General features: G+C 41.3%; 1 protein-coding gene across 3 annotated transcripts in view; it reads left to right on the forward strand.

Annotated features, from left to right (window-relative positions):
* The window catches only part of spag9b (sperm associated antigen 9b), a 40,358-nt gene extending 37,774 nt beyond the window's left edge, over nucleotides 1-2,584 (forward strand). For all 3 annotated transcript variants that reach the window (XM_070990069.1, XM_070990067.1, XM_070990068.1), the window contains one exon: nucleotides 46-2,584. In XM_070990069.1, coding sequence (XP_070846170.1) covers nucleotides 46-164 — 119 coding nt within the window. In that variant the 3' untranslated portion in view covers nucleotides 165-2,584. The remainder of the gene's footprint in view (nucleotides 1-45) is intronic.
* The last annotated feature ends 18,661 nt before the right edge of the window (nucleotides 2,585-21,245 follow it).

Genomic DNA, 21,245 nt, shown 5'->3' on the forward strand with positions numbered 1-21,245 from the left:
TCACTGCGGCAGATCTAGAGCCGAATGCGGTGTCTCTTTGTACAGGTGATGAGGACGGCGATGCGGAGGAAGGTGACGACCCTCCCATGAAACTGCAGCCCTTCCTGGCTAAAGCCGAGCGCAGCCACCTCATTGTGTGGCAGGTCATGAGCAGCGAGGACTGAACTCTGGCCTCAGGACGCCCGAGGCCTGATTTGCCTTTTCTCTCAACTCTTCTGCCGTGGAGGAGGAGTCTGCTCGCCTCCACAGGCACGAGTTTAATCAGCACTTTTTTCTTCCTCGAACCTGAACGAACAATGAAACAAGCAAAAGCTGCTCCGAGAGCCTACTCAGTGGTAAACAGGACTGGAGCAGTGCATACACATTCACACAAACTGCATGTCATTGTTTTATTATTAGTCATTTTCTCTTATTTGTTCTATTTTAAATTTTTTTTATTTTACGGATTTGAATTTCAATCTGTCATAATGCCTCTCTCTCTTTTAATATTATTTGAGCTAAAGCTGTTCTTGGATACAGAACTCTGAACATTTTTTGTTATATTTGCGCAGCAAATACGATGAGTTTTTCTTCACTTGGTTCAGTTATTGTGTGCCCATGCTGGACTCGACCTGATGCTAAATCTGTTGAAAAACAAAATAATCACCTGTGAGCTCCCCTGTTGCCCTTCAGTAATGTAAGACTGGGGCAGGCATGTGGGAGCCAATCATATGATTTCTGATATCCTTTATGATGTTTCATCCTTTGAGAACTCGGCTTTTGATTGTATGCAAGATGAATTTAACTGATCGCTCGTTGTCTCTAGATCAGGATTTGTTAAAGTTGAATGCAAAACATTAGATTCATCTGGTTAGTATGTGTTTGAGCAGCGGATGGCCCCATATTTATCTTAATATTCAAGATGTAACAATGGTAGCCCAGTTAACGCTTCTCGTGCATCACATTCCAGTCACAGAGCTATAGTAAGAAATCTTATTTTTCTGAAAAATAAATACCAATGTTTAGAAAAACCAGGAGTTGTTCAATAACGTAAGTAACGTATGCATTCCCATAAACCTCAAAGACTCTTTTAACCATCTGTTACATGATATAAAAGATTTTTAACCTGTTTCCAATTCTGGCAACTCCCTCAGAGCAGTATTCAGTGTTGTTAAATTACTTCCTGGTTTTTCAGCCATGCCAGCAGCCTGGCTGTGTGGATGATGGTGTCTTGTTGACTGGTCAACCACTTTAGTCCAGTTGTCTCAACAACTATGAGAGATTCAACAAGGCTCCCTCCCCCTGAGGATGAATGAATTACTTTGTCGACCCTTTGACTCTTCATCTAGCGCCATCATCAGGTCTAAATTTGATCTTTTCCAACACTTAGTCTCATGACTGAGCACCTACAAATGACATTCCCATCAGCCTCAGCTGGGAAAAAGTTGTAATTAGCATTAGCATGCTAACACGTTAAACTAAGACAGCGTGACAAACATTATACCATGCTAGTTGCTAGCTCTAGACTGCTCATCTTGATAAAAGATCTCTGGGTGATTATTTTTCAGAAAATCAGATGCTTAGCTCTGTAACTTGAATATAATTATAATACATAATCAGCACAAACTGGAGCTTACCTAACTCACTGGCCAAATTCCATTCACAAAACCTGTAATTAGGAAATGAAGAGCAGCAGCAGCTGCTGCTACATACTGTAAATCCTGCCTTCCTTTGTGTTAGTTTTGATTGCAATGCTGAAAGTTTGACAGACCTGTATTTAATCCAATATTCCATGAGGTGTCTGTCAGTCTACCCACCAGCTCCAGCTTGTAGTCACTTAAAAATATGCCTTAGGTGTCAGGGGTTGAAAGGACTAGCTTGCCGGCTTTTCAAGTGTGACAAAGTATTTATTTTTCCTGGAAAGAATGTTGTTTGTTACCAAAGGATAAAGAATTAAAGATGGATGGTTTGCCACATGCTGAAACAGTACCAGTGTCTCATCTAACATGGCACCTTTGAGCAGCGTGTTGGAGTCTGCCTCCGTGTCCATAACGTGCACGTTTTTGTAACAGAAATCCTGATGTATAGATAAGATATATTTTTCGACTTTCATAATAGGAAAATGCAATATTTTCAGGGTGAGAGAGGAGAATGTGCTGGACCTGTTCTATGAGAGGATAAAACAAGCAGCTACACTGAGGATTATATAACACCCCCCCCCCATTTAATCCTTATCTTGGCACGTAGAGGTCAAAATTCTAACACTGACATTTTCGTTTTCGGTGCACTGCTCTGCCCCTTCTGTACATGTTTATTTGAAGTTCTCAGTGATATCCCCTCCTGACAGAAAACTGATTATTTCAGAAAATGTTTTAAGTCTATTGAACTGTTTTTTTTTTTTTTTTTTGGTGTCTTTGAGACTGAAGTCTCTGAGTACAGTGCACAAGATGTTCATTTGGGTGTATGTCTGGCCTCTGTGTACCAGCACACTGCACTGGTATGTTCTTTTTTTGCTTTGTCCTCTTTGTATTGAACAATATCAGAGGAGGCCTGTCCTCATCATTAGAGTGTGTGTGTGTGTGTGTGTGTGTGTGTGTGTGTGTGTGTGTGTGTGTGTGTGTGTGTGTGTGTGTGTGTGTGTGTGTGTGTGTGTGTGTGTGTGTGTGTGTGTGTGTGTGTGTGTGTGTGTGCGTGCGTGCGTGCGTGCGTCTCTCTCTTCTCTCCAGGAGAAGCGAGAGATGTTATTGCAGTTTAGCCATTGCAGTATTTATTTACAATGATTGAGCCTTTGCAATTCAGAATGTATCTTTGTACATTGAAAATATATATATATATATATATATATATATATATATATATATATATATATATATATATATATATATATATATATATATATATATATATATATATATATATATATATATATGATTACATGTGTATGAAACATGAAAATGGCTTGGGCTTAATGTTTTCACAACAGTTGTTGTTGAAATGATATGAATTTGTTCTGTAGGGGTTAACCTTACTCAGCTATGCACTATGTCTGTGAGGGGAGAGGAGGTGGGGGAGGGGGGTTGCTTCAGGTCTGTTTTTTTTTTTTTTTTTTTTTAAAGTAGAAACCCCGCAGCCTGTCCACAGACCCCGATGCAATCAGTTTTCAGCTCTAGTGCAGGAAAAACTCAAACTGAAGTCCGCAAGTGGGCAGCTTGGTCCCACCACAGCGTGATGGAGAGTCTCGCCCTCCTCCACAGGTCTGCATCAGCCCTCTCATCTGCATACACGTGTCATTAACTTGGCAGGGACTCTCTCTCTTCCCAGGTGGCGGTACAGACCATCTTGTACTTCTACAGCATCTCTAGCCTTACTTATTTTTAACAGTCAATTAAAGCAACTTTTGTGGGCAAGTTTTGTCTGCCTGTGAGTTTTCTTCATCAGAAATGATCCACAGCTCGTCTTAAGATTTTGGGATGGACTTCAGAGCTGAAGCTCTTCAGAAGGTTGTTTTGCCATCTTTGACTCCAGTCTTCCAGCACCGTAGTAAACAATCTCTGACGCACCAAAAGCTTTACCAGTTAAACCAGGTTTATGTCACTAAACTATCACTAGACTGTATTCCAGTCAACTTAGGTGCTTTTAAATGCAATGCAGTTCCAGTAAAGCTAATAAAATAACTTTGGCTCAGCTGCATAGTGAGCAGTATTTTTCACATTTTCTCTTTAAATGTCTTAAATAAAATGAAAAAACTAACCAGCAATAATGTTTGTCAATTAAAATACAAGAGGATCACACAGCCAATCTGCAGGAATTACATTTTTTTTTTTTACCAACATGGAGACAATACTCAGTAGAAAAATCCATCTCAATGAGTCTTTTCTTGAAAATGTTAATTATTTCGTCTTGTTGCTATAAAATAAAGGAACACCTAATGTTATAGTATAAGTGCATCATTAGTAGCAGGTTTTAAACACACACATTCCCGATCACATCACCCTGAAGGACCTAAACACTCTCTTTACTAACACTAGGTGGCATGCTTGACCTAGCCTGTGATACCGTTCTCCCAGTGACTTTACTGGAAGGACAGAAGCACCCCTCCCCTGCCTGTGATTGGTCCACCACTGTTCTATTCAAGGCCTCGATTTCAGCCCGTTGTACAGGCTGAACTGGTGCTTAGCAGGCTGAGAGACAGATAGAGAGGCTTTAATCTCTTCCCGAGCTCTTTAGAGAAAACCTGGCTCACAGTCATGATAGTGGAGTAGGAGGTTAAGTAATAGATACACAGAGCAGTATGGTCTGCCTGGGTTACTCAATTTTTTTTTTAACCCTTAGAGGTACATGTCCTTTAACTGAGGTCAGAGATCACCATAAGACCCCAATACAAGCAGCTACAAACTGCTGAGCATGAAAGATTAGTTTTGAATGTTAAAAACACTAATTTGACAAAATAATCTAAAGGAATAGTTTGACATATTGGGAAATCAAAGTGTCCAGGTTCACAATGAAATGAGGGTTACTTATGTATGCATACAAACCTCTATGCATATACACCCAGAAATCATGTACAGTACAGCGGGCTATGTGCAGCGTCTGTGAAGGAAAGAAGCAGCAGATACTTCTGTAATGCTTGCCAGACGACAGCAGGGTAAACAGGCTGTGGCCGGGGTGGGTGTTGTCATTTAGCATCCTAAATATAATATATAGCCAAATACAAACATCACAAAACAACTCAGTTAGTGTCAGTTACGCAGCAATATTTAGCTAACATTAGCCATCATAAGCTACTAGTCATATCAGACCAAGACTGCAGCTGCAAAACCTCTACTGAAATGAGCACAGGTGTGCTTTATGGCTTAGCTACTCAATGCGTCACTTGAAAGATGAAGGAGAAGAATTTCACCTCTAAAAACTTGTCTCACTTGAAGATTATTTTGCAGTAAACAGGTTCTTAACCGTGCTGCTCATGAACCCTCCAGAATAAAAAAACATCTAAACCTTTGGGACTCAGCAGCCCACATTATAAGATTCAGGGCTGTAGCTCCTGCTGAGGACATCAAGGTGATGCTTTCTGAATTTTCTTTTCGTGTAACTAATAACTTGCATCCTTTTAACATTCTATACCATTGAGTGTAGCGTAGTCTTATAGTCAGAAACATTTATACCTGCCTGGTTAGAATGAGAAAAATCTATTCTGCCAGTTTGCATAACCTACCAGCACCATTGTACAGTCTACTGTGCAGTTATGTAAGATAGCCAGATGGTGACTCCAGGGTTTTAAGGGGGGTGGGGTGGGGTGGGGGTCGGTATCCAGGCGCCACCATGACCATGACTTCTTGGTCCTGTTGAGGAAACTGCTTCCCAGGATGCTCCCGCTTAATTGACCTACTAATACCACTAATACCACATGTCTGTTTACAGTAATGCTGTGTTGCTCTGGGGTAAAATCCTGCAAAGAACATGCTGTAAAATGAGGCTGAATGTGTGTGCGTGTGTTTGTGAGGTCTTGTATATTTAACAGAAGGTCACAGTGGTGAAATGAGGCGGATGCTGACTTTGCTGAACGCCACATTTTCACCACGAGAAGGCAAACGCACGAGGTAGAAATCGCTGCTCACAGAACATTCACCTTCTCCTCAAGACAGATTTGCTGTGGCGCATCTATTCAGCATGAATCATGGCAAACTCACAAATGCACACGCACACTCCCGGAGAGAAACAGCACACACCTCTGAGTGGGTGTTTACGCAGCCTGTCATCTGTGTTGCATGTCACAGGCCTCGTCTGCGCTGTCGTCTCAGCTGGCTCGACACAGTCTTCCCTGGTGCAGGAAAAACACACAGCTGGAGTCCCCTCCGACTCACACACATCATCTATTTCTGTCCCCTCATCATTTCTCACCATTCTTCTCACACTCTGCTCTCGCCTCCTCTTTGTCAGCCCATGTCTCCCCTTCTGTTTTTTGTCCTTATATGATGTGAGGACCCCCTTCCCCTGACAATCATCTCTGTCATCAAAGGGTTTTTCTCTCTTTGTGTGCGTGTGTGAGAGAGAGAGACTCTTAGATCACTTAGAGCTGAGCTGACAGTGTATGTGAAGCTATCGAGACTCATAAAACTCCAGCTCCAGCACACATCTTTGTTTTGTCCTCATTAACCTCTAATATTAAAAGTTATGTCTGAGTGCACATTGCCTGCTCTCCATTTCCAGTCACCCTGATGCTTTGAACTGCTTCGTCAGGCCTACACACATCACATAAACACAACTAAACACACACACACACTGCAGAGACACTGATTACACACACTTATTTCTCTTTTAGCAGCCTGTCCTCTTTGGGTGTAGGGTTCCTTCATCATCATATTTGCCATGTTAGTTATCGCCATGATAACTAAATTATGGCCAAATAATAATCTTAAAATTGTATTGACGACTTGTGCTATTACTGTCACTCTCTGAAAATATATGTTCTGTATCTTATATGAGCAAATGTGTTAAAGGAATAGCTTGATTTTGGGGGAAATATGCCCTTTTTTATACCACGTTCAGATCTGCCTTTTGAATATGAAACTACCGCCAGCAGCTGCTTAGCTTAGCTTAACAGGCTAGCTGTTTGCTTGTTGCCAGTGTGCTAAATTTAGCTAAGTGGTTACTAGCTGCAACTTCATAGATACCAGACAATATGCGGGTCAAACTGAAAATGTTGAAGTATTGCTTTAAAAGCACAAAAACAGATTCTACAGTGAGGTAAAAGAAGGAAGGAGCAATAAATTCCTTAACTGGCCTTTAGTTCATAGAAATGAATAAACAACTCGTCTTGGCAAATTTAGATTGTATTCTATTTCCCAAGGTCCTAACAGCTGCTGAGCATGTAAGTCTAGAGCTGTAAATGTTAATAGGTTGTCGATAAATGAATTTTGGTGTGGATGCCCTGGTCTTCCAGATGAATTAAAGAACTGCATAAAAAGACAAGGCTGGAGGAAGATTCTTAGCAGCAAGAGGGATTTTTACACAGCACAGCAGCCCCAAACTCTCTGAACTCTTTTAGAGGGATTGAGACTGATCTATAAAGTATTAGAATGTTTGATTAACCATTAGGCCCTTAGTTGTATCTTAAAAACACTGTATGTCTTTTAGGCAGCCCATTTTATTTTTTGTATTGATATCCATAAGATGTATTGCCCCACAGCCACATGAGAAGAGTGAGCTTAGCACAGCAAGAAGAAGGTATTAAAACACATTTTTATACTTTGTTTTGTGGACAGAATTATCAACACCGTCTAAAAAGTGTTAATGAGGTGCTGGCAGGGAGATTTTTGTTACCTTTGGAAAGAGCCAGGCTAGCCATTTCCCCCCGTTTCCAAGTCTTTGTGCTAAAGTACGCTAATTGCCTCCTGGCTCGAGCTCCATCTTTAAAGACAGATATGAGCAGCTTGAGCAGCATCGATCTTCTAATCCAGTCTGACTTTAAGCATGGCCAGGGTATCCCATCCCTACAGTCTGCTTGAGCGGCCTAATAACATTTCTTCTTCCATGTTTTTAAAATTTAAAAATGCATGAATTTGAGCTACAACACTAAACTGTGTGTGTACACTTATCCTTTAATGATGAATGATGGAGCACCATATTAGAGCAGTGGGTCTTCAGACAAGCAGAAAGGGCAAAATTGCTAATGTTTAGTGCTTAATGTATGAATGTAACATATATCAGAGTATGGATGTTTTCAGTGTCAGTCAGTAAGAAGAACTTCAATAGGATCATGCTATGTCAAGGCCATCTGCTGTGACAGAGTAAATTGGTGTCTTGGTAGACTTTAGAGGGCACTGACTGCAGATGCACCATTTTTAGCCTTTCACTATGGAAAATAAGGTCTACAAGAAAACTATTAAAGATGAGATGTAGTGTGTATGAAAATAATAGCAATTACACTTGTGACCATATGTGGGTTATGTGCAATAATAAAAGATGAGTCCTGTATGTACAATACAGGAGTGTCAGTATTGGATTTAAGTATTGGATTTAATAAGAAAAATGGTGACTACAGATCTGACAGTGTTCCAGAAAAAACAAAAATTGTATCCCTGTGCTCTCATTTATTTATATTTTACTCAGTATCAATCAACTTTATTTATTTTCACTGTGATGTTGTGAAAAAAAATCAGCGTGAGACATTAAATGAAAGCTGGCTTTAACAATGTGTTTTCCAATTTATTATTTATATTTATATTAAAATGTTGTCTTTCTGTGTGTCTGAGCAGCTTTATGTGATATAATGCAGAGCAGTGGAACATAGTGAATTGCACTGAAAAAATATTATCTTGTATGTGATTTTGGATATTTTTTGCCACTTATCTGGAAAATCTGTCACAAGTAAAACAAGTGAGAGTGCATGCAATACCTGATGTGTTTTAATACAGTAAATATGTTAGAACATGACTGACAGTGTGTGTGCTGTCAATTTGCAAATTATTTTATCCTAAAGCAAATGCTGTCACATTACTGTCCACTGGACACAGAGAGGATGTCAGCGCCAATCATCGCTTCAGATATTGTTTAAGATGACCAACACACCAAAGTCTGTGAAAACTTGTGGTCTTTGCTCAGGGGCCACTATTTGGGGATGGACTGCTAAGAGGCCTCCTATGCGGCCCCTGCTGCCTTCACAGAAGAGTTGATGCTGGTCACCGAGTACAGCCTGTCCTCCCTCTGTCTTTTGGATCCCCTGTCTGGTGCCATGAACACTGTCAGGATGAATGAGCCTTAGCATTTGCTCCATTTTCTGCCCTCGCTGCTGCTCGTCTGTCAGCCCGTCTGCTTGTCCTCCTAGCTCTCTGTCATCCTCAGCCCTCGTCTTTCTTCCTTCAAAAAGTGGAAATACATACTTAACATTGTGAGGTGGAAAGTCGATTTGGAATCGGTTCTGCAGTAATGAAATGTGAAGTGCGCTGATGAGATGAGATGAACAGACAGGGAAGAAAGGTGAGAAAGGGAAAAGAGCCAGAGATGTATTTTGAGAAGCAGAGCCAGAGGGTGGGATGAGTCACACCATCCTCCCAAACACACTGGGCTCAATGGGGGTCGAACCCAGTGTGGGGCTCAATATAATGCATTCCCTTGCCCCTTAAAGTAACCTTAAACTTATTCTAACCCTAACCCTAAAACAGGGTCTTCACCCTAAAACACACACACACACACACACACACACACACACACACACACACCAGTTCAGCCTCTCCCACACGCCGCCCTTGCTCTCTTACTCCGCTCCACGCTTTGTCCACATGCTCGAATGCACAAGAGCTGCACTCAACCTGTCAGCTGTACAAAGTGCTATTGTGGTGCTTTGCCCTGCGTTGTCATTCACAGTGTGACTGTGACCAAATGTAATGATGATGCACCACATGACCATGAAGCACAAAATATTACATCTGGCCAAGTCCCTTTCATTAGCAGAGATGAGCCTCTCCCACTCCTGTAGCTTTCATTTTCAGCCACATTAAACCGTGAATATCATTCTATTGAGTTTCTATCACAGACAGTCGCATCACATCACATGTGGTACTGTATGTCCTCATGGGGATGCTGTTGAGGTACGGCAATAGATGTACTGACCACAGCAGGTCCTCAGGCTAACTGGAGTTCAACACAGAGTCACTAATGTATCCACTCACTCGAGCCCTGGATGCCGTCACCATGTTGACTTGTTCTCTGACCCGTCCTATGGCGCTGTACGCTGTCAAAAATACACACAGCGGAGGAGGCAGACTGGTCAAAGGCAGTGCAGCGACCCACAATGGATGTCCTTCATAACACCTGGCTCTGAAGCCGTTCATGGTATATGGTTCAAGGTGAAAAAAAAGAATCAAATGTGCTCTCTACTTCCTGCTTTGTTTGGTATTCAGTGCCTTCAAGGCCTCTGTGTGGCTGCTGTGTGGTTTTTATGCGCCTTGCCTTCACACTGAGGTGTTGCTGCGACCTGCAGGGAGCACTGCTGTGTTGGAAGTTGGGATAGAAGAGAAGAAAAAAGCTTTCTCTTTACCTCAGGCCTGCAGACCCTGGAGACACACTCCTCTCAGCCAAATACTCAGTGTGTGCATGTGTGTGTGTCTGTGTGTACCTGGCCTTCCTGTCTGGCCCTTTGCCTTCTATCCCCCTGGTCCACCACTTCAACTTCCTGTGTCCTTGTTTAGTCTCCTTCAGTGGGTCAGAAAAAATTGTGGTGGATACTGGAATAATCAGTTTGAAGATCTATAACACACCAGGTCTTAACCAGCTGCTAAATCCCTCCCCTGAGCAGCAATGTCCAATCATAGTTGAGCAAATCTAAGTATTGTAGATGCAGCAAACCTGTCAAGTTTGTATTCCTCCACATGTTGAAGCCATATTTATGGGGCTCTAAGAGAGAAAATAAAGTGTAACAAATGGGTTTAACAGTGTTTTTCTGCTCTAACATAAACTGATTAGCTTACTACCCACACTGCTAACCAAGTGATACTTCCAAGAACAAGGAGCACATCATGAACGATCTGCCTACATGACTTAGTATGGTTACAGGTTACATAAATAAAAGCAGTTCAGCTCGGTTCAGTGTCCTCAGTGTGCAGAAGCTGTTTCTGGACGCTGGCAGGGTTTATGCTAATGCCTAATGTTAGCAGCTCTGTCCTTCTCTTTATTGAAATTGGTTGAATATGGTTGTTGTCATTGTAAACTGCTTTTCACAAGTGTAGCAACAAAACCTGAGAGGGCTAAAGAGCTGTCAATGATCAGGTGACTAGACATCATTTCAGATGAAAATATCGCATTTCAACAGCCTGCATATCTTTTTGAAAATAAATAAAAAAGAGGCCTGTGTGCTCTGACATACACAAGCTCTGTCCCTTTTGAAATGAACCTTGCAGGCACTACTGTGGGCTCTGTGAGATCCCCATTAGTGTAAGACCAACAGTTTCTCCTGTTTCCATTTTCAACTGCAGTCTGAAGGTCGAAAGCAATGCATTTATTTTGAAAACAGTGTGCAATGTTTAGGATAAATCCTCTGTGTGTGTCACCAGAGAAAGACATTTGTAAGGTTGTCTAAGGGAAGTCTATCTTCCATGGATGTTTGCTGTAAGACAAGGGAAATGGTATTACGGTGTAGATACAGTGCAGAACTGTGTGTAAAATATGTTTTTCAGGATGGCTAGAGGGAGCTGAGCATGACCACAAGCTTTGAACCAGTAAAAAAAAATAAGCTAAAGGAGACTGACAGGTTAATTGATGCGAGCAACCTTTGATTTTACAGTGAAACTCTTCTTATAACAATGTAAAGAGTCTTGTGGATACTTGATGTTCAGACCACAGACCATCATGTCAGAATGTCCAGTTGTATGTTTGCCAGCTGAGTCTCAGTGATGTCTTGCTTACCTGATTGGGAAACGTTACAAGACTTTTTTAACGGCCACTTAGACTCCCATATTTGAAGCAATGCCTGTTTGAGCTCCAGTTTACAGAGAGCTCCTGAATGTAAGCCTCTTCTGAATATGTGCAGCGTTTCATGTGCACTACACTGCCAAGCGTGTTGGGGGAGTTCTCTGAAGTTTTCCCACTTTTCTCAGTCAGTTCTTTACCAACTGTGAAAGAAGTAGCTACTCCTCAGTGTATGATACGCCTTACATCCTAAAACAATTCTAAAACAAGAATGAGGTCAAATAATAGCAAAAACATTTGCAAATGGATTGAAATGCATCTTTAAGTACACATTTACAGTTTCTTAACACTTTTTCATGTGTCTATTATCCCTGTGTGCATTATATCTCATCGTGGTATTTCCTTAATGACGTATAGGCACTCGTGAATTGTTGTGATGGTGCTGCTGTGCTTAACTCTGTTAGAGAAGAAAACAGTAAAAGTAGTTATGTACTGCTTTTTAATAATTATCCTCCAACACTTGCTTTGAGGCAGTAAAATGTTAAAGTTTTGGTCCTTTGAATCCATCACTAACAGACCAACTGCAGCCCACAGCAAACGCTTTGCACAACTTTGACCCACATAAACACACTGAACTCAAATCAGCATTTTGAGCCACTATGTAATCACTTGCCCAGAGTAGGAAAAATGTGTTATTGACCCATGAGTGAGTCCAAAACTCATCATTTATATTAACTGCTCTGTTGGTTAAGAGCAGCTCTGCCGACGAGCTCTGCTGACGGTGATACATTGTGGTCTAAGCCAAAGCTTGATGTTTGATTCCCATTCAAGGCCTCGAGGTCCTGACTCTGGAGGAAAGTAATGGGAGCTGCTGGCCTCAGGTTCGCCATGACCCAGTTCTGTCTGCATGTTGCCTGGACAGTGCTGGAGGAGGGGACGATGACTAGAGAGGAGATGGACAGATGACATAAGTGACTGTCTTTGGAGAAAACAAGATCAGGTTGACTTTAGAGTTTGGTGGAGTTTGAGCACACCAGCTCCTACCTCATCCAGTCTGGCCTCGACAAACATGTATGAGAGATGTTAAGAGTTTTAACAACTTCAAACCATAAAAAGTTATATGGTGACTTATTACTCCTTTCAAAGGATATGAATTCAGTCAGTATTTTTGCAGCGGTTGCTGCATTAATTTCCCTCAAACTGGCAACTGCTACTGTGTCACATTCATAAATTATTATAACAGTTTCCTCTCCTGAAAATGATCAGGGAGCCAATATCAATGTCCAAAGCACTCCTTGTAAATAAAACCAAGCAGACTTTTCCACCTGGAGATTCTTAAGTATTTAGACGTTACGCATCTAAACCAGCTCAGTGTAAGCGGACAAAACCAGTGAGGAGATGGGAAAAGCCATAGCTCTTCATTCTTATATTTAGAAGGCAGTATTTAGTGTATATTACTTCTGGGGGCTGTTGAAATGGATAACACAGCTGTTATTGACAAAAACAGAAAATCTACAAAACCCAAATCTAATCCAGAATTATTAAGCAATAAGGAATAAGGAAAATCACAGGATTCTATCTTTGGCCCACTTCTTTTCAGTTTGTGGATAAATAACTTATCAGAATCACGTCTTGGTGTACATTTTCTGATGTATGTGGATGATACGGTGATAAATGTATCTGATAAACCTTTTGGATGGAGAGCCAATAAGATCTCCCCACTGCCATACTCCTAAGAAAATATATATAAGTTTTGATTGTTTATTTAAATAAGAAGATTAAACTCATCCACAAATGCTTAAATCCATAGGTCCCTTTACAAATAAGCATGAAAATGAAATAAATGTCCACAGGATACAAAAGATGCACAATAAATGATTTTAATATGAGCAAGCTGCACCTTTATTTGGGTGTATAATTCATCATGGATGAATTAACCCTTTCAAATAATATAGAAGTTGCCCATTATGCAGCTGGTCCGTGTTGTAAGGAGTCTCTCCTGTGTTATCTGTCTGTCTGCAGGGCACTGGTCTGGATCCTTGCTTCATTTGCATGATAAGAGAGGAGTGCATGATGGTCCTGAGATTGTTGCTGTGACGACGCAAAGGAGACATATGGCTCTTTCAGAGAATCCTCAGGGTGTCAGGATAGGTGGAAGCTCTCGCTGCGTCTGTGCAACGATGGAAAAAAAAGTGAGAGAGATGTTTTAGTCCTTTTATGTAGCTGAGCTCGCTGACGCACATTAGAAATGTTTGTATGTATGTGTCAACAGCCTCCCCCCATCCTCAACTGATATGTTTTGGCAAACTGCTGTCCAGAAATTTATGATTAAGGATGCTTCGCTCTGAAAAAAATCTCACACAATAGAAGAGGAAGGCTGCAGAAAATGAAATGTCTGTGCACAAAAACACAGTCAGGGAGATTTGTGTGGGAGGGAAAGTTGCCCACACTTCATTTGTGAAAGATTTTTGAAATGACTGAGGCGCTGTTGTTTGCTGCATTTGGACACAAAACAAAGACTTTCCTATACACCTAAAATAGCGCTGTCTTTGCACTTATGCTGCTCCGCCTTAACCAAACCCTTATCATGAAAGTGTTTTTTTTTACCATCATACAAACACATGCATGCTGCTTTTGTTTTTCAAAGTCCACTGAGGGCAAAAACAATGTGGGGCCTGTGTTTGTGAGAAAGAACACGTGCCGCCCTCAGACTCAGAGAGCAGCTGGCAGCACCATCAAACATTCATGAGAGAGATGGAGAGACTGTGAAGGACAGTGGAGACCCAGGGATACAGAAGGAGAGGCAGAGACGGAGAGTGTGAGCTCACAAAGGTTAATGGGACTTATCTGCATTAACTCTGGCTGCTGTTGTTTTTACACACACACTGTTTGTGTGTGTGAGGTGGGTCGAGGTGAGCTGCAATCGAGTTTCTGTCACCGATGATGCTTCTGTTCTGTCTAGTCTGCAGCAGCTGCTCGGTTCAATACAACTGAGAGATACTGGCCCGCTTTACAGTGCCGCACAGCAGCTGGCTGCATGTTTCTCATGCACACCCAATCCCAAAAAGTTCAGATGCAGTGGAAACAGAATAAAAACAGAATGTTATCATTTGCTTGTGAACTGTGTTTATTGACAACAGTTGTTCGAAGTGTTCTGAGCCCTTTATCCAATCATGTGTTCACATAGTGGTGAACCTCTCTCCATCCTCACTTGTGATCGACTGAGCCTTTCCAGGATGCCCCTTTAATTCCCAATCATGATACTATCACCTGTTACCAATGAACTTGTTTACCTGTGGAATGATCCAAACATGTGTTTTTTTGGCATTCCACAACTTTCCCAGTCTTTAGCTGCTCCTCTCCGAACTTTCATCAAATTCAGAATGAGCACATATTTACAAAATTAAATTGATAAAAGGTAAAAAGGTAAAAGATTACAAATATTGTCTTTGTGCTGCTTTCAATTGAGTAGAATTATGTCAATAGGGATAAGCAAATGATCACATTCTGTTTTATTTCTCTGTTTTTGGAATTGGGGTTATACTTTTGTCATTTCCACAATTTAGAGAGTCTGTCGATGGGAAAATCTCAACCCAAAATACAAAGAGCACCTTTAATTCTGCTGATTACGTTGAAAGCACCACATTCATATAAATGAGTGGTAGCAGTTTCAACTGAGTCTGGATATAAGTGCTGAAAACACATATTGCAATGCACTTGATGCTACCTGCAGCTCCCGTCGTATTCACTCAGGATAGGATTGAGAGTGGCTGGCAAACAGTGTGAGCTTTAGGAATCGCAGCAGACTGACAGATGACTTGACATCAGATGAAATAGCAAACAGTGAATTCTTCAGAAGGTGTGATTGACACTGGAAAGGAAAATAAAAGCGGCTCTGTCTGTGAAATTGTCTCTTCGATTGCCAGGTCTTATAAATTATTTTGATAGTTTGATCAAGGTTGTGCATAACGAGCAGAGATGAACCTGCACTGCCAAAGAAAGCAGCTTTGGTTTTCTTTATGAGAGGGCTGAGCAGAAAGAAGAAGAGATGGTTTTGAGGCTTTAGGTGTTTTGTTTTGAGTGATTTGAGTGAATTCTATGACAAACACACCCTGTGCTGTGAGAATAAATGTGAATGGCCCCATATTTTGCTACCACAAAGTAGCAAAATATGAAAGAGGGTAGGCTTACTTTGGCTCTGTGTTTGACTTCTTTCTGCTCAGGATGACGAGATAAAAGTACCATTATGTTGTTAGGAAAAAAAATCCAATAAGTGAAATAAAAACCTATGAGCCAGTTCAAGTAACAACTACTTTTTTCATTTTGTATGTTATCAGCTTTAATGGTAGTATGTGTTTAGGCACACACAAAGACAATAACAATGTTTTATTCTTGAGACTACACACGTACGTTACACAGTGACATCACCTGCACTCTGACCAACAACTAAACTGCTAACTACAGTTTGACCCGAACTGATCTCGTGTGCATTTCAAGGCAGTGGAAAAGACCCTCCCTCACTAAAGGGAAGGACTAATTATTCTTAATTGATTTGCCTCAAGCATCAAATTTGTGCACTTTACATTTTATAGCAGCAAGCTTAAGTTTTACCGTCACATTTTTTCAGACAGCTGTTCCCTTTTAGAGTCTGGATCAAGTTCACACATTGTAAATATTGTGGATCGTGTGTATTTTGATGGAGATGAAACCCTTCAGTGCAGCCTTGCAGTATTTCACACTGCTTACAGTATTCCTCTCTCACCTGCAGACTCTCCTCACATAAATGTGCTTCTTTTGTCTCAATCTTGCCAAGGACGCGAGGGGGGGAAAAGGTCGCTGGCTGGCTACAAACCCACACTATTTTGGCTGTGGTGTGCTCGCCAGACTTTGATCAAGAGTGCCTTGAAAGAAGACCTGTGCCCTTGGATCCACAGGCCCAGAGAGGGAGGATTGAGGTCAGCTCGTGTGTGTGTTTGTGTTTGTGCTTGTCCACAGCAGAGAGAAGAACATCTTAGAAAGTTAGGGCGATTAGCCGTGTCAGTGTCTGTGCTAATACTGGCCCATATCTGCCATTGATCCTCATCAGCCCATATGTTCCCAGACAGAGAAGTGCCAAAGCAGTTACGTACACTAACCAGGTTAAAGCTGTGTGTATTTACAGTAATGCACTGCTATTTACAGTGCGAATGCTACTTTATCTGGCAAGCCATGTATAGCACAGTACAGTAATAGGCCTAACACTAATACCGCTCCTTGTTTTGTCGGGCGTGCAGCAGCATATGTACTGTACTTTCTCTACCAGGTAACCGCCGTGCTGCTGGCTCTGTGACAAGGGCGTCTCTAATGGAGGTGTTCGGAGGGGATGATGATGACAAATGTTCTTACAAATCAGCTGTGACTGGGAACAGGGCGTAGCATGGCCTGTGTTATTACAAAAATAAAGTGTGTGTGTGTTTGTGTGTATGGGCCTTGCGTTTCATATTAGCCCAGATGGTCAAGATAGGCCTAGTTGAGCCCTATCTGTTCTGGCTGGCTGTGAAGCTGAGAGGTTCTCTCTCTCCCTCCATCTGCTCGTGCTCAGTGGAGTCTCCAGCCCGCTGCAGTAGCGGGGCAGTTATTAGCCAGCTGGGTCTCAGGGACGTCAGTAATTAAGAGATGAGATGGACTCGTGCTGTCCTCCAGGAGTCGGGAAACTGCTGCAGCATCCCAACCACCCCCCCCCCACCCCACCCCCCTGCATCTGGGACCCGCCTTGCCTCCAACAACCATTCTGTTTATATAGCAGGTCAGAGAAAACAGGGCAAAACAGACTGCACAGGCCTACAGTATCTTCATCTCCTTCAATGTGAACCACGTGTCATGCAGCTCATATCCAATCTATCATCTTTTTTAGAGATGTGTAAGTGATTTCATTCACATTTCATGCCAGCTGGACCACTCTTTCATCTGATACTTCAAACACAGTCAAGACCACATTCAAACGTATGTTTTGATTTTTCTTAAATCTTTCCTAATACCGTCCTCACATGAACATCATGTGTTAACAGAGTTACACATGTATGGACATGTGGATCCATGGTTACAGCGACCAATAACTCTTTCAAAATTGAACAATAATTTAATAGATATTGGATTTAGATTTAGACTTTTCAGAAACATCCAAATCTATGCTGTAAGAACTTACTGTGTGGTACATGATGATAAAGCTTATGTTACTGTATACATGTAGGCATGATCATTTTTCTTTAAAATGAAATCTAATTTACCTCATGTCTGTCATAAATGTAATTCAGGAGTTAATCCAGGTGACAGCCAGTGTTAAATTAACTCTATGTATATATGAACTGCAACCACGGCTGGATTAATCTGCTATGAGCAAATGGAGCAGTGGTCCCGACTGACTGCTGTTTCTCTCACTCGCTGTGGATTGACACAAGGTGAACCCAGGCCATCCAGCCTCAGGTGGAAGTAAATATTATCAAATTATTGATTAATGTAACAATTGTTTTCGACTCACAGATTTATCATTTAATCAATAAAATATCAATAGGTGGTGAAAAATATTTGCTCCTAGGCCCCAAAGTGACATCCAGTCAACAGTCCAAAAACAAAAAATAATCAGTTTCCAAATCCATAAAACTGAGAAGAGCCTCAAATCTTTTTTTAGTGCAAATTTCTTGTTTCATATATTGAAATTTCTTGTTGTTTACTTGTCTGTCAGTAATTGATTAGTTGTTTTTTGTTTTCTAAACCTTTAAATACCAGGATTATGGCAAGAAGTAAGAATAATAACGTTCATCTATCAAGAGTATTATTCAATCTATATATTATTCACTCATCTGAAATCACCATGATGATTTCTTTCTTTTGCGGCTTCATGTTACACTGTAAACCCTCCTTTGTTACTGTTTATGCAATCATCTGACTGAAAGTCACATGACACAATGTCACCATTTTCTTTAGCTGTTGCAAAAAAAGGTCAAAAATGTGAGTTGCATTGATAAACTATTACTCTTACGAAGGGCAACTTTGAATGAGTGCAAACCTGAATAAGATGACATTAAAAGGAAGCAGTATATGGAGGGTAAAGCTCATGGCTGTGATGTCCTAAAATACTCCCATGGCAACAATCATGAAAGAACAAAGTGTTAGAAAAGAAAGATGAAGGAGATTTAAGTTTGAGTTTGAGAGAGCAGTCGAGTGAGTAGAAAAAAGTCATTTTTCTGGGAGAAGACTGCAACGTGAGGTATTTCTTGAGCAGCTTCTCAGCCAATGACAGAATGAATGTAGCACCCAAAGGTGAGTGCGGTAAATCACAGAGATGGCAGTGTGGAAAATGCAGTGTAGATTTTACTGGAGCTCTTTTACTCATCTGATGTGGAGTTTGAGGCTAAAATCCACCTGCTGCTACAGCATTCTTCCCCTGCTCTGTGTCTCTTCATCCACACAGAGCTGCATCCATGCTAGTTAGCTGGACCTACAAGCTGCCTCGATAGTCCAATGCAGACAGATAGAAAATCCCATCAAGTCATGTTTCACCTTGCTCAAAGGCGCAGAGTGGAGAAAGAGGAGCTGCTGCTGAATACACAAGCAGATATCAAGCACTGTATAGAGCTGCAGGACAAAAGCTGCAGTCACTCTCCTATCAGCTCAGACGGAGGCTGTTCTCTGCTAAGTTTATTAAAACAGTGACATCATTGACGCACATGATTACACAACCAAAGATAAGATTTGAAAGTGTGACCTTCTGTGTGTGTGCATCACCTCTTTTCTGATTTGACCCCTCAGCTTGAGGGAAGGTTAGATGCTTGTTTGTGATGCACAGCTGCTCTGCGTGCATCATAAACAAGGCTGTCTTTCAGTGAGGGCTTCTCTCGTGTCTTTGACCTTTCAGCCACAGCTCCGCCTGACTTCCCTTCTCATTGCCTTTCCTAATTTAAGCTGCGTCATATGAGGAAACCCTGTCAACATTCCAGCGGCCATGACGGTCGCCTTTTGGTGTGACGACACCTAATCCCTGTGTGTGTGTGTGTGTGTGTGTGTGTGTGTCTGTGTCTGTGTGTATGTGCACACAAGCTCGCTAAAGGACTTGTGTAAGAGATTCAAAGCATCACTAGGCTACCTTGCTAAGTGGCATGTGAGCCCCCCCCCCCCCCAGTGCACACACACTTGCAGAGAGAGAAAAGCACAAACCAAAACTAGTGGCTGCTGATGGCAGCATCAAGACAGAAAGACAAAAACATTTAATTACCTTAAAATCTGTGACATTAGAATTAACACAAACTGGTGGTATTTTCCACAGAAAGTTAGATGGGACTGTGGGAGAGATGGTGGACCCTACTGACCAAGTCCAGCCATCTGTTTGGTCTCCCAGCATGCCAATCAGCCTATTAGTGGAGGGTAGATACTGAAAATAACATCTTGAATTGGCAACAAACAGACATTTCAGAATGTTGGACTGTACTTTATCATCTAGTTTTGATTCTGAGCCTGCCATCCTCGTGTTCAGTGAGGTAAAATGACAGACACTGACAGAGATTTACATGTATCTCAGTTCAAGCAAGTACACAACATGTAATACTACTATCTTACTATTGCTACTTGTGGGCACAGCAGCTGCTCTTTAGCCAAGGTTACATGGTCTCACTCAAATGCTCAAAGGTGTTTTTGTTTACTCGGGCTGATTAGACCTCTGCTCAGGTAGAGGATAGGCAGAGCTATGATGGCAATTACGTGAAATCACCAGACTTGACGAACCAATAAGAGTAGGGGTATAGTTAAGGTATCGTTTGTTCCACCCTAGATGCTGTCACGAAACTAAGTTGAGAGTTAAGACAATGTCAGTCAAACCATGGGTGTGCAGGGCCTTTAGTATTTTAAAACAGGATGACAAAAAATATATGACCTGAAAACATAAAATTACCTACGATTTCTGCTCTCTTTAAATAAGGTTTCCTCCACCAGATGTAATCATCTAGAACTGTGTCTGTCTACAGTATTAGTCTACAGTAAGTATCTCAATATAAGATAATTCTATAAAGCATACTGCACCGTATTTGGTTGTTTATTCAGTAAAGACTGTGGATTTAACCAGTTTAAAATATAAAAAAGATATTTTCAGTGTTGATTTGAGATTGGTCTGATGAAATAAGCAAAGCTGTCTAGTCTAATCTTGATGTTTGGGATATCAATGTGACAAATCCACTTTTCAGATGTGCTTCGTTTTAGCTCTGGCTGAAAATAAATGAATATCTCAGTAACAAGACCCTACAGCCATGTTAACGACTCTGTGAGGCTGTATTCAGTCACAGCTGTGCCTTGAGCTAACTGCTAACAATAGCATTCCAACATGCTCATAATGACAACGTTAACATGCTGATGTTGAGATGGCGTAATGTTCATCATGCATGCTACCATTTGCTAATACAAGGTACAACTGAAATTTTGACCTGATGGTAAAAGAAAAGTCAGGCAGTTATCAAAGGTATTACAATTCATTCTTAAGGGAACATGAATATCTGCAGCAAATTTAATGGCAACCCACCCCCACGTTGTTGAGACATTTAAAAAAAAATACATAAATGTCAACCTGACAGTGGCGCAAGAGGAAAAGTCAGGGGATCACCAAAGTCAGTAGGAATGTGCGAAATTTGGTGACAATCCATTTTTTAAATGTTGATAATTCTTAAGATAAATGAACCCTGAGCTGCTGGTTGCATTGGTTAGATGATCCTTAGGATTCACCCTCTGGGGACCATGACTGCCTATACAAAACTTTATGACAATCAGTCCAACAGTTGTTGAGATATTTCAGTTTGGACCAAAGTGGTGGACTGAGCGAGAGATCAATAAATAGATTAACA

The sequence above is a fragment of the Chaetodon trifascialis genome, chromosome 21 (assembly GCF_039877785.1).
Source record: "Chaetodon trifascialis isolate fChaTrf1 chromosome 21, fChaTrf1.hap1, whole genome shotgun sequence".
Lineage (NCBI taxonomy): Eukaryota > Metazoa > Chordata > Actinopteri > Chaetodontiformes > Chaetodontidae > Chaetodon > Chaetodon trifascialis.